The sequence below is a fragment of the Rana temporaria genome, chromosome 6 (genome assembly GCF_905171775.1).
Source record: "Rana temporaria chromosome 6, aRanTem1.1, whole genome shotgun sequence".
In the NCBI taxonomy this organism is placed as follows: domain Eukaryota; kingdom Metazoa; phylum Chordata; class Amphibia; order Anura; family Ranidae; genus Rana; species Rana temporaria.
Genome location: NC_053494.1, coordinates 182,999,013 through 183,013,689, shown reverse-complemented (window position 1 = coordinate 183,013,689; position 14,677 = coordinate 182,999,013). Strand labels below are relative to the sequence as shown.

The 14,677-nt window shown below is 45.7% G+C and overlaps 1 protein-coding gene across 1 annotated transcript in view; it reads left to right on the top strand.

Annotated features, from left to right (window-relative positions):
• The window catches only part of GALNT5 (polypeptide N-acetylgalactosaminyltransferase 5), a 66,919-nt gene that overhangs the window by 23,167 nt on the left and 29,075 nt on the right, over positions 1 to 14,677 (top strand). Inside the window, exons 2-3 of the mRNA XM_040357934.1 lie at positions 7,169 to 7,335; positions 10,154 to 10,273. Of these exons, the coding sequence (XP_040213868.1) occupies positions 7,169 to 7,335; positions 10,154 to 10,273 (287 nt within the window). The remainder of the gene's footprint in view (positions 1 to 7,168; positions 7,336 to 10,153; positions 10,274 to 14,677) is intronic.

Here is a 14,677-nt window from a genome sequence, read left to right as displayed (position 1 = left end):
GGGCGTTCAGAAAAAAGCCAATAAACTCCAAAGCTCATTAATACTAAAAAACGCCCAGGTGTGCATGGGCACATAGGCTAACATAGAGTTCAGTTTATGAGCCAAAACGCCTATAAACTGCAGTTTATCAGCTTCAGTGTGGGCCGATCCCATCAAGGAGGGGCATCAAGGGAGCTGATGTACCCAGAGATGGGCTTTAACCCTTTCTCCATCAGGGGTTATTAAAACCTTGATGCCCACACCAAATTAACTACTTTAGTATGTTATCACTTCCATCATCTAATTACTCATTTGTCTGGACCCCCTCATCCCCTTTCTCTGAGCCTTTTAAAAGTTTTGGCTGGAGTTCTACTTTAATGTGAAAAGTTTCCTCCTGTCTACATTTGCACTAAATACTAAAAAGATACACAGAGATTAGAGAGGTCTCAGCAGATCCGTTCTAGATGGTTCTGCGTGACTGGCGTGCTTTTGGAAATCGCCCAATACCACATTGTCAGCCTGCCAGAGTACACACGGTATACAGAATGGGAGAGCTGATAGCCGGGGATATTATTGGCGTTATCTACTCCTATCGGAGCTCTGCCTATCGTATTTCTTCCTTGTTGGGGATTTCTGTTTTATAAATTATGCCGAGTCAGAAAACGAAATCTACGTTCCAGAGAACTTCTCTCAGGCCTCGTACACACGACCAGTTTCACGATCAGAATCCATCAAGAAACTTGGTGGGAGGGTTTTTTGCCGAGGAAACCGGTGGTGTGTATGCTTTTCATCAAGGAAACTGTTGAGGATCCCGTCGAGCCAAAAAGAGAGCAAGTTCTCTTTTTCCTCAACGGGAATGGAGAAAATTGGCTCGTCGAGTTCCTCGACAGCCTAACAAGAACTTGACGAGGAAAACTATGTGTTTCGCCCGCCGAGTTCCTTGGTCGTGTGTACGAGGCCTTATATTATCTATCAGGATATGAAGCTAGTAATCATGCAGAATTTTTTTTCTGTAGTCATATAGCCTGACTTAGTATGCAACACTCCAATGGAGTTCATAGTCCACCCCGTCCATCTGCCACATCAGGGCAAAGTGTGTGGTTGGGGGGGATTTCAGTAAAACTGAAGCTCAGACCCTTAAAGGGTCACTAAAGGAAAAAAATGTTTTTTGCTGAAATGACTGTTTATTGGGTATAGAGACAAAAAAGTTAACTGATTGCTTTTAAAAATGATTAAAAATGTAATTTAATCTATCATGTAATGTGCCTCTAGTTTCACTTTCGGTTTTAAAGGACATACATGAAGTTCCGGGTGAGAGGTGAGTCGGGAAGACTCACAGAACAAAAACAAACAAATCCAGGGCAGTGTTTGGTTTTTAAAATGAATCTGATTGGTTCTGAGGAGTTTTAGACACACAGTAATGACAGCTTAGACCACCGTGAAAAGCTCCCAGTACTATGGTTATAAGGAAACAGGCAACCAGGAAGTGTGGAGATCACAGCAGAATTACAGCTACTTCAAAGCAAAAACGAACAATAAGGACATGAAACCAGGACTGCAGTAAGGTAAAGGAAGCTATTTAGCTAAAAAAAAAATTCCTTTAGTGACCCTTTAAAGAATTTTTTTTTTCAAATAACAAACATGTTATACTTACCTCCACTGTGCAGCTCGTTTTGCACAGAGTGGCCCCCGAACCTGGTCTTTTGGGGTCCCTCGGCGGCTGTCTCGGCTCCCCCTCGCAAGAACTCATCACCTTCATGCGAGCGAGCGAGCATGGTGATGAGTTCTTGCGGGCGCGCTCCTGTGATACAGCCGGCGGCCATAGCTGCTCACTGTATCACTCGGCCCCGCCCCCCGGCACACTGCGTCAGAGGATGTGATTGACAGCAGCGCCAGCCAATGGCTGCGCTGCTTTCAGTCAACCAATGAATGAGTGAGAAGCCGACCGAGAAGCCTGCGCATTCACGGCACTGGACTTTCGAAGGGTCAGGTAAGTAAACGGGGGCTCGGGGGGGGGGGGGGGCTGCTAATGCTGAGATGACTTACCTGTAAGTATAAAGAATATCTCCTAAACCTGTACGGTTTAGGAGATATTCCCCTCGCAATGCGCCGCTGATTGCAGCGGCGCTTGCACAGGGGGGATCCTCGGCTGAAGGGCCGCACGCCGGAATGAAATCTCCCGCGCGCATGCGACGTCATCACCGCTCCAGCCAATCACAGCGCTGGAGTGGCGATACCCGGAAGACACGCTCGGCTCAGCGTGGACCAGGTAAGTTCCCTACACCTCGTTCCGAGGTAAGTATTTCATAATGAGTTAATATGCAGTGCATACTAGCTCATTATGGCTTTTGCCTTGCAGGTGTAAAAAAAAAAACGCTTTAAGCTAGTGCATTGTTGGTTCACAAAACTTTTCCTTCGATTTCCCTTCTAAATTTTTTTTTTCTTTGTCTGAATTTCTCACTTCCTGTTCCTCCTCAGTAACCTTGCCCCAATCATCTGGCTGGGTGTTAGTCAGCGTGCTCGCCCCCTCACTTGGGACTACATCCCCGTGGGATGTGAACACAGCGTCTCCCCGCAGGGATGTAGCATGTTTACAGTCTCTGAAGCCCCATACACACTATCAGTTTTCCTGCTGGTTTTCTCTTCAGGTTTACCAAAACCATGTAGTACAAGGGCCTGCCTGATTGCATTCAAATTGAAACGCTTAAGGTTTGACCTCATATTAGATGGTTTTGGTAAACCTGAAGAGAAAACCATCAGGAAAACTGATAGTGTGTATGGGGCTTGACAGTCTCCTGCATCATGTCTGCAGTCTCTGACTGTCTCTTGTATTGTGTCTGCAATCTCAGATCATTTCTTGTATTATATCTGCAGCCTCTGATCATCTCCTGTATTATATCTGCAGCCTCTGATCATCTCCTGTATTATATCTGCAGCCTCTGACCATCTCTTGTATTAAGTCTGCATTTTCTCACCATCTCTTGTATTACGCCCGCATTCTCTGGCCATCTCTTGTATTATGTCTGCAGTCTCTGGCCATCTCTTGTCTTAAGTCTGCAGTCTCTAATCATCTCTTGTATTACATCTGCAGTCTCTTACCATCTCTTGTATTATGTCTGCAGTCTCTGACCATCTCTTGTATTACGTCCACAAGTCTCTGATCATTTCTTGTATTATGTCTGCAGTCTCTGACCATCTCTTGTATTACGTCCACAAGTCTCTGACCATTTCTTATATTACGTCCACAAGTCTCTGACCATTTCTTGTATTATGTCCAAAGTCTCTGACCATCTCTTGTATTACGTCCACAAGTCTCTGACCATTTCTTGTATTATGTCCACAGTCTCTGGCCATCTCTTGTATTATGTCTGCAGCCTCTGACCATCTCTTGTATTATGACCACAAGTCTCTGACCATCTCTTGTATAATGTCCGCAGTCTCTGGCCATCTCTTGTCTTAAGTCTGCAGTCTCTAATCCTCTTTTGTATTACGTCTGCAGTCTCTGGCCATCTCTTGTATTATTTTTGCAATCTCTGACCATCTCTTGTATTATGTCCACAAGTATCTGACCATCTCTTGTATTGCATTTGAAATCTCTGACCATCTCTTGTATTATGTCTGCAGTCTCTGACCATCTCTTGTATTATGTCTGCAGTCTCTGACCATCTCTTGTATTATGTCTGCGATCTCTGACCATCTCTTGTATTATGTGAGCATTTTTGTATTATGTCTGCGATCTCTGACCATCTCTTGTATTATGCCCACAGTCTCTAACCATCTCTTGTGTTATGTCATCAGTCTCTGACCATCTCTTGTGTTATGTCTACAATCTCTAACCTTCTCTTTGCAATCTCTGACCTCTTGTAATATGTCTGCAGTCTCTGACCATCTCTTGTATTATTTCCGCAGTTTCTGACCATCTCTTGTCTCATGCCCATAGTCTTATTAATATAAGACTGTTGTGTGTCTTCTGTCTCTGATAATGAGAATTTACCAAATCTTATGTGCTGCCCCTTGGTGATGTTGGGGGCCACACTTGAGGCTCCGATATCAAGAAAGATGACCACTATTGACCTACAATGTAATTGAGGGCTCCCGTAAAGTGGGAAAAAAAACCTTGCCATTTGCACAGTTGGGATGGATGAAATCTCTCACATGCACAGGGGCACCGCTGAAGCGTGAAGTGAAACATGAAGCGTGAAGTAAAGAAGGGACATAATGATCACATTTTTCTCTCACGTCTAGTGCTCAAGTACTGTAGCTGAAGGGCGTAGCTGTGATAATTACTACCAAATATTGACAATGATTTTGATTGGATAAGGCTGCAATTTCACCTAATGTAAGGGGGTACTCTATTGGGGACACCTGATGTAAGGGGGCACACTATTGGGGACACCTGATGTTGAGGGACACTCTGATGGTGACACCTGATGTAGTGGGACACTCTATTGGGGACACCTGATGTAAGGGGGCACTCTATTGGGGACACCTGATGTAAGGGGGCACTCTGATGGTGACACCTGATGTAGAGGGACACTCTGGTGGGGACACCTGATGTAAGGGGGCACTCTGGTGGGGACACCTGATGTAAGGGGGCACTCTGATGGTGACACCTGATGTAGAGGGACACTCTGGTGGGGACACCTGATGTAAGGGGGCACTCTGGTGGGGACACCTGATGTAAGGGGGCACTCTGATGGTGACACCTGATGTAGAGGGACACTCTGGTGGGGACACCTGATGTAAGGGGGCACTCTGTTCGGAACACCTGATGTAAGGGGGCACTCTGATGGTGACACCTGATGTAGAGGGACACTCTGATGGTGACACCTGATGTAGAGGGACACTCTGATGGTGACACCTGATGTAGAGGAACACTCTGATGGTGACACCTGATGTAGAGGGACACTCTGATGGTGACACCTGATGTAGAGGGACACTCTGTTGGTGACACCTGATGTAGAGGGACACTCTGATGGTGACACCTGATGTAGAGGGACACTCTGATGGTGACACCTGATGTAGAGGGACACTCTGATGGTGACACCTGATGTAGAGGGACACTCTGATGGTGACACCTGATGTAGAGGGACACTCTGATGGTGACACCTGATGTAGAGGAACACTCTGATGGTGACACCTGATGTAGAGGGACACTCTGATGGTGACACCTGATGTAGAGGAAATCTCTGATGGTGACACCTGATGTAGAGGGACACTCTGATGGTGACACCTGATGTAGAGGGACACTCTGATGGTGACACCTGATGTAGAGGAACACTCTGATGGTGACGCCTGATGTAGAGGGACACTCTGTTGGTGACACCTGTTGTAGAGGGACACTCTGATGGTGACACCTGATGTAGAGGGACACTCTGATGGGGACACCTGTTGTAGAGGGACACTCTGATGGGGACACCTGATGTAAGGGGGCACTTTCACACTGGAGACAATAGGGCAGCTGTTGGAGGGCGGATTGCAGGTGTATTGTCACATTCTGCTCCCTATCACAGAATGCTCCGGAAATGACGTTGCAACGAGAAATTTCACACTGCGCATGCGTGATGCATTCCAAACGATTTGCGACAATACAGACCAGTTGTCTCGTTGCATTCGGCTCCCCATCATAGATTGCTCTGGAAGTGACGTTCCGTCGCCGCCATCTTGCTACACCCCACACTCCTGCACAGTAATGATAAAGTGAGAAGGGGGCAAGCGGACATCTTGTTACACACACTGGAGTTTTATATTTTACAGTTTTTTTCAACACAAAACAAAGCTTATATGCTTAAATACACTATTTGGAAATCCGACAGTTTAAAAAAAATTATCGTGTCAGAACGCGGTGACGTAAAACACAACAACGTGCTGAGAAAAATTAAGTTCAATGCTTCCAAGCATGCGTCGACTTGACTCTGAGCATGCGTGGATTTTTAACCGATGGACTTGCCCACAGACGATCATTTTTTTCTATCGGTTTTTTAACCATCAGATAATTTTAAAACAAGTTCCTAGTTTTTTCACCGATGGATAAAAAAACGTTGGGGCCCAAACACGATCGGTTCGTCTGATGGAAACGGTCCATCAAACCGTTTTCATCAGACGAATCGATCGTGTGTACGCAGCATTAGTGTTGGGAAATCTTCTGAATTGGGTCACAGACAAAAAAAAAAAAACACCAGGGGCTAGATTCAGATAGATTAGCGGATCTTTAGATCCACGTAATCTATTTGATTTACGATCCGCCGGCGCAATTTTGAGAGGCTAGTGCAGTATTCAGAAAGCACTTACCTTGAAACTTGCGCCGGCGGATCGTAAATCCCCCGGCGGAATTCAAATTCCGCGGCTAGGGGGAGTGTAGTATTTAAATCAGGCGCGTCCCCGCGCCGATTTAAATGCGCCGTCCGCGAATTTTCCCGGCGTGCATTGCTCCCAATGACGTCGCTAGGACGTCAGTAGTTTCGGCGTGAGCGTAACTTGCGTCCAGGCGTATTCTGAATCGACTTACGCAAACGACGAAAAAATTCAAAACTCGGCGCGGGAACGACGGCCATACTTAACATAGGATACGCCTCACATAGCAGGGGTAAGTATACGCCGGAAAAAGCCGAACGCAAACGACGTAAAAATAAAAAGCGACGGGCGGGCGTTCGTTTCTGACTCGGCGGATCTCCTGATTTGCATATTCGTCGCGTATACAAATGGAAGCGCCACCTAGCGGCCGGTGGTGGGAGATTGCAGCCTAAGATCCGACGGTGTAAGTCACTTACACCTGTCGGATCTAAGGGAGATCTATGCGTAACTGATTCTTATGAATAAGTCGCATAGATCCGATCGTCGGATCTCAGAGATACGACGGCGTATCAGGAGATACGCCGTCGTATCGTATCTCTATCTGAATCTCCCCCTAGGCTACCAACAGTCCCAAAGAAGCAGATCCAAATTTCTGGACCATGCCAAAGAAAGGGCTTTTTTTTCTCTCTTACATAGAAGATGGGTAACAATGGAACAGTCATTTGGTTATCATCAATGTCAAAGGGGGACAAGAGAGAGAGCCTGAAGGCATCTAAAGTTATTCATGAAATTCTTCTGGAAGTTCCTTGGACAGTCATGTTGATTTTCTTAGCCTGTGTGGAGTAACTCATCTGTCCGGATTATGGGATGGTAATGTACACTCTCTGTTTTCCAGGTGTTCCAACCAGCTGATCCATGACGATCTCCCCAACACAAGCATCATCATGTGCTTTGTGGACGAGGTTTGGTCTACACTTCTCCGCTCAGTTTTTAGCGCTTTAAACCGATCGCCTCCCGAACTTATCAAAGAAATCATTCTAGTGGATGACTGTAGCACAAAAGGTAAGACACTTGCTGTGACATGTCGCATTGCGCCTTGTTTCCTTTGCGAAGATTGTGTGGAAACCTTCCAAGCTTTTGTAAAAGAAAAACCTGCATTGAGCACTAATATACTGCGGCAACATTTACTTTGATGTACACTACACATGATTATTATGAAAGTATTCAACCCAAGCTGTTTAACCACTTGCTTACTGGGCACATATACCCCCTTCCTGACCAGAGGACTTTTTGCGATTCGGCACTGCGTCGATTTAACTGACAATTGCGCGGTCGTGCGACGTGGCTCCCAAACAAAATTGGCGTCCTTTTTTCCCCACAAATAGAGCTTTCTTTTGGTGGTATGTGATCACCTCTGCGGTTTTTATTTTTTGCGCTATAAACAAAAATAGAGCGACAATTTTGAAAAAAAAAATAATATTTTTTACTTGTTGCTATAATAAATAGCTCCATTTTTTTATTTATTTTTTCTCAGTCTAGGCCGATACGTATTCTACATATTTTTGGTAAAAAAAAAAAAATCGCAATAAGCGACTGGTTTGCGCAAAAGTTTTAGCGCCTACAAAATAGGGGACAGAATTTTTTTTTTTTTTTTATACTAGTAATGGCGGCGATCTGCGATTTTTATTGGGACGGCGACACTATGGCGGACACATCGACTGGCTTGCGCAAAAGTTTTAGCGCCTACAAAATAGGGGACAGAATTTTTTTTTTTTTTATACTAGTAATGGCGGCGATCTGCGATTTTTTATTGGGACGGCGACATTATGGCGGACACATCGGACACTTTTGACACATTTTTGGCACCATTCACATTTATACTGCGATCAGTGCTATAAATATGCACTAATTACTGTATAAATGTGACTGGCATTGACGGGGTTAACACTAGGGGGTGAGGGAGGTGTTAAATGTGTACCTTAGTGAGTGTTACTAACTGTGGGGGAAGGGGGGTGACTGGGGGAGGTGACTGATCTGTGTCCCTATGTACAAGAGACACAGATCGGTCTCCTCTCTCCCTGACAGGACGTGGATCTGTGTGTTTAAACACACAGATCCACGTCCTTGTCTCTGTAACCGCCGATCGCGGGAGCCTGGCGGACATCGCGGCCGCCAGGCACGTGCATCGGCATTCCAGTGATGCGGCGGGCGCGTGCCGCCGGCACGCTTGCGCGCCCCCCAGTGGCCAGGAGGAGCGGATGCCGTAAAAACACGGCGGCTCAGAGATTTAGAACCACCCTGCGGCCGTATAAAGTCGTACGGCCGTCGGGAAGTGGTTAAATCTGAACTCTGGGATAAGCAAATATTGTCTACATACAGGAGGCATGTGTATTCTTACTGGAATCTTGGAGTGTTTCTTCCAGATCTGTGTGGTAATCCAGTGTGAAACTTTGCCTCTATCCAGAGGTTTCCTGTAATAAAGACCGGTCACTGCTGCTCTCTCTTCTTGTACAGGGTGACTGGTCTCGTCTCCGCCCCCTCCTGTAGTTTTCTGCAGGCAGTCTGTAGTGGGTGGAGCTGTTAACAAACTTTGCACACTTGTAGAGAAAGAGTGGGGCTACATGTGTGCAAAGTTTGGGGTCCAGGGGACCTACGGTCGGCCAGTACTGGTTCTACAAATGTTCAGGAGATCAGGTGCAAAAAGGGGACTCGAGTATAAGCCGAGGGGGCATTATCAGCACAAAAAAATGTGCTGAAAAACTCGGCTTATACTCGAGTATATATACGGTAAATAGCGTTTTCAGGTTCTGATGCTCAGATACACTTGAGTTCAGCTTTAAGCAAGATATATTACATCTGTCTTTGAAAAGAGAGACTCAGCCAAAGTAAGTAAAGTTAAAGGGGTTGTAAACCTTTGTGTTTTTTCACCTTAATGCATTCTATGCATTAAAGTGAAAAAACACCTTGCTGTCACCCCCGAGCCCCCGTTTTACTTACCTGAGCCCCGAATTTCCGAGGGGAGCGATCCCGCGTCGTTCTCCCCATGTCTGATCGGCACTTCATTGGATAGATTGATAGCAGCGCAGCCTTTGGCTGGCGCTGCTGTTAATCAAATCCAATGACCTGGCCGCCGGGGGGGGGCGGGGCTGAGTCATACAATCGGCAGCTATGGGCGCCGATTGTATGGCATGGGAGCGCGCCCGCAAGGTAACCCCCTCGGGAGAGAGCTTCCCAGAGGGGGTTAACTCTTGCAGGGAGAAGCCGCAAGAGCCGCCGTGGGACCCCAGAAGAGGGGGGTTGGAACCACTCTGTGCAAAATGTACTGCACAGTGGAGGTAGGTATATCATGTTTGTTATTTAAAAAAAAAAAAGATATTTTACATCTGTCTTTGAAAAGAGAGACTCAGGCAAAGTAAGTAAAGCTAAGTAAGAAGGAAAATAAAATATTTCATAGTAAGGATGTTCAGCTGTGCTCCTTTTATACGGAATATTTAGATTTTGCCATAAGCCCAGTGGTGACTGGTACTGTATAAAGTGTAAGTGCACGCCTGCCCCCCTCCTGTAAGCTGTATACTCCCCAGTTTCCGATCTAGCGAGATATTGCTGACAATGAAGTATGAACCCTCATAGGATTGAATGGAAAGTGTACAGAGCATGCACAGGCCCGGGTCAGAAGATGCTGACATGGATGTCTATAGTTTCATAGGTAATATTTTGCTGGATTGGTGAATATAGGACTTGATGGGGTAAAGTGCAGTATAAGTGTGACCGCTGCTACACTTTAGGACAATTGATGAACGAGCCTGAATATACTTTTACGCCTCCTAGTTGTATCTCCTGTAAGATCTGTTTTTGTTTTGTTTTTATTCATTTTTTTTAGCTTACCTCAAAGAAAAGCTAGATGAGTACATGAAGCAATATCCCAAGGTGCGGATTCTCCATCTGAAGGAAAGGCATGGATTAATTCGAGCCAGAATTGCTGGAGCGAATATCGCGACAGGTAACGTTCATCTTACGCAAGACCAAGGATTCATTTACTCTGTCAACACATGTAAGGTATTGTCAGCCAGGCAAATTAACCGAGAAAGATTTCTTTCATATAATAAAACCCAGATGAAGGGAATTTGTGCATAACCTCCTAAACGTGTTGGTTATCAACTCTTGAGAGTTGTGACAAAAAAAAAAAAAAATCATATCTGGACCAATCCACAATCTAAATGTGGTCATCCTTTTTAGTCTATACAATTTGTTTTTTTCCTTGTGTAGCGCTATCCCCTGTACTTTTATCCCTGTGTAGCGCTATCCCCTATAGTTTTATCCCTGTGTAGCGCTATTCTCTGTACTTTTATCCCTGTGTAGCACTATCACCTGTACTTTTATCCCTGTGTAGCGCTATCCCCTGTACTTTTATCTCTGTGTAGCGCTATCCCCTGTACTTTTATCCCTGTGTAGCGCTATCCCCTGTACTTTTATCTCTGTGTAGCGCTATCCCCTGTACTTTTATCTCTGTGTAGCACTATCCTCTGTACTTTTATCTCTGTGTAGTGCTATCCCCTATAGTTTTATCCCTGTGTAGTTCTATTCTCTGTACTTTTATCCCTGTATAGCACTATCCCTGTACTTTTATCCCTGTGTAGCGCTATTCTCTGTACTTTTATCCCTGTGTAGCGCTATTCTCTGTAATTTTATCCCTCTGTAGCGCTATTCTCTGTACTTTTATCCCTGTGTAGCGCTATTCTCTGTACTTTTATCCCTGTGTAGCACTATCCCCTGTACTTTTATCCCTGTGTAGCGCTATCCCCTGTACTTTTATCCCTGTGTAGCGCTATTCTCTGTACTTTTATCCCTGTGTAGCGCTATCCTCTGTACTTTTATCCCTGTGTAGCACTATCCCCTGTACTTTTATCTCTGTGTAGCACTATCCTCTGTACTTTTATCTCTGTGTAGCGCCATCCCCTGTACTTTTATCTCTGTGTAGCACTATGCTCTGTACTTTTATCTCTGTGTAGCGCTATCCCCTGTACTTTTATCCCTGTGTAACGCTATCCCCTGTACTTTTATCTCGGTGTAGCGCTATCCCCTGTACTTTTATCCCTGTGTAGTGCTTTCCCCTGTACTTTTATCTCTGTGTAGCGCTATCCCCTGTACTTTTATCTCTGTGTAGCGCTATCCTCTGTACTTTTATCTCTGTGTAGCGCTATCCCCTGTACCTTTATCTCTGTGTAGTGCTTTCCCCTGTACTTTTATCCCTGTGTAGCGCTATCCCCTGTACTTTTATCCCTGTGTAGCGCTATCCCCTGTACTTTTATCCCTGTGTAGCGCTATCCCCTGTACTTTTATCCCTGTGTAGTGCTTTCCCCTGTACTTTTATCCCTGTGTAGCGCTATCCCCTGTACTTTTATCTCTGTGTAGCGCTATTCTCTATACTTTTACCCCTGTGTAGCGCAAATCCTGTACTTTTATCCCTGTGTAGCGCTATCCTCTGTACTTTTATCCCTGTGTAGCGCTATCCCCTGTACTTTTATCCCTGTGTAGCGCTATTCTCTGTACTTTTATCCCTGTGTAGCGCTATTCTCTGTACTTTTATCCCTGTGTAGCGCCTTTTCTTGTAGTTTTATCCCTGTGTATCGCTATTCTCGGGGAAAGGAAAAATAGAAGAGAAAAATACACTGAAATTGGACTTTTGAAGCACAACATATATCTAAAAACAACATTTATTAGTTATCACCTATCGTAAAACATATTTTCCATATTAGTCCACATGACATCATCTAATGTATATATTGAAACTTCAAAATGTGATGAAATAAAGTATATTATTAAAAATGGTCCATTCCCTTTAGTCCAACGCGTTTCATGGACTAGATCCACTTATTCAGGAGCCGTCAAACATTTTTTATTCAAATAATAGTCTAAAAAAAAAAACGATTATTCAACATTCTTCATCCTGGTATCTTAAATATTAGGGTGATGCCCCTTGACACAGAAAAGATGAAGGAAGAGAGAAATAAGCCTATATACAACGAACTGGGGGTCCACGGGGAGCAGTGTTGAACCGAGAAGAAGTGGATCAAGTCCATGAAACGCGTCAGAATAAAAAAGGGAGTGAACCATCTTTAAAGTGTTACTAAACCCAGCAATATGAAAATAGTTCCTACGCAACCCCCCCCCCCCCCCCACAGTGCCTACAGCTTATAAATCTTATTTTTACACTAAAATACTGCCACTATATACCTTTTTGGATGATCTGTATACCACGGTTACATGATAAACTGCACAGTTTCTCCAGTGCTAAGAGTTCAGAAAGGAGATTTTCAATTCAGCCTGTATATATGCCCACATGTGTGATGTCAATATCACGTGACCTGGCTAGCTCTGAGAACAAGCAAATGTTCTCTCCAGCATAAAAGACACAACTGAGTGTGTGCAGGTCGCCTACTTTGCCTGTGTTAGCTGGCCCTCCCCAGATAGACAGTGCAGGAGGGGGAGGATCTGTGCATACATGATAAAACATTCCTTTTTACCCAATGCAGAGGATTAACCCCTTAAGTAACACATTGAGTATAACAAGCATGCTATACTGCATATACAGACTGATTTTACTGTTGTGGGTTGAGTAACACCTTAATAATATATGTTTTTTCATCATATTTTGAAGTTTTAATATGTATATTGTATTATGTCACGTGGACTAATGTGGAAAATGTGTTTTATGATCAGTGATAATTAAAAAAAATGTTTTTAAGTTTTTTTATACTTTGTATATTTATTTATAATTATGTTTAGTTTGTATGTAGCACCGTGGCCCTGTGAGATACCACATTTCGTTTTACTGTATGTCGTCACGTCACATATAGTAGAATGACAATAAAGCTTGACTAGACTGGACTTTTAGATATACGTTGTCCCATTTCATTGTATTTTATCTCCTATTTTTCCTTTCCCCGTTTTAATCATATCTACAGTAGGTGTTTGTGATATTGTGCTTTTAGCACGACAGCGTCGCGCTGATACTCGGCGACAGGGTGCCGAGATCTCGCCGACATCTCACACTCACTGGAATAGTGACAGCACATCCCAGCAAGCGCGTCATAGAAGCGACGGGAGATCCGACTTGGATTCCCGCCAATTCTACACGTGTGCGGCGTTTGTTATGAATCCTGAGGGGGAAGTCCCCGCCGGATTTTAAATAAAAATCCGGCATGGGTCCCCCCCTCAGGAGCATACCGGGCCCTTAGGTCTGTTATGGGTTGTAAGGAGAGCCCCCCTACGCCGAAAAAAACGGCGTAGGGGGTCCCCCTACAATCCATACCAGACCCGTATCCAAAGCACGCTACCCGGCCAGCCAGGAAGGGAGTGGGGACGAGCGAGCGCCCCCCCCCCCCTCCTGAGCCGTACCAGGCTGCATGCCCTCAACATGGGGGGGTTGGGTGCTCTGGGGCAGGGGGGCGCACTGCGGCCCCCCCCACCTCAGAGCACCCTGTCCCCATGTTGATGAGGACAGGGCCCCTTCCCGACAACCCTGGCCGTTGGTTGTCGGGGTATGCGGGCGGGAGGCTTATCGGAATCTGGGAGCCCCCTTTAATAAGGGGGCCCCCAGATACCGGCCCCCCACCCTAAGTGAATGAGTATGGGGTACATCGTACCCCTACCCATTCACCTGCAAGAAAAGTGGTAAAAACACAAATAAACCACACAGTGTATTAAAATATTTTATTTTTCTGCTCCGGAGGCCGCCCCCTGTCTTCTTTATTAGCTCTTTTACCAGGGGGGGCTTCTTCTTTGACGTCTTCGGGTGGGTGGGGGCCGCCGTCTGGTTCTCTTCCACCGCCGGGGGGGGTGGCTTTTAAAAAAGCCCCCACCCCCCCGGCGGGTTTCCTCCGGCGTCTTCGGCGGGGCTCTTCTTCTTCCTCTATCCCGACGGGTCTTCTCAACTCTCCGGGGTTCTCCTTCTGTCTTCGCCGCTCTCCGTTGTTGACTCGGCGCACCCCGGTTCTTCGTCTCGCTGTCCGGTGTCTTCTTCCGTGATGTACGTCTTCTCCTTCCGTGCTGTGATGAGTTCTTCTTCCGTGCTGTGACGTCATGTTCTTCACTTCTCTCCTTCTCCCGATGTTGCCACGCCGGTCCTCCTCGCTGAAATGACGGATGCGCGCCTTGCATCGGACCTATATAGGCCTCACAGTCCCATCATGCTCTGTACCTACCCATGTGATACCTACCCACGTGGTAGGTATCACATGGGTAGGTACAGAGCATGATGGGACTGTGAGGCCTATATAGGTCCGATGCAAGGCGCGCATCCGTCATTTCAGCGAGGAGGACCGGCGTGGCAACATCGGGAGAAGGAGAGAAGTGAAGAACATGACGTCACAGCACGGAAGAAGAACTCATCACAGCACGGAAG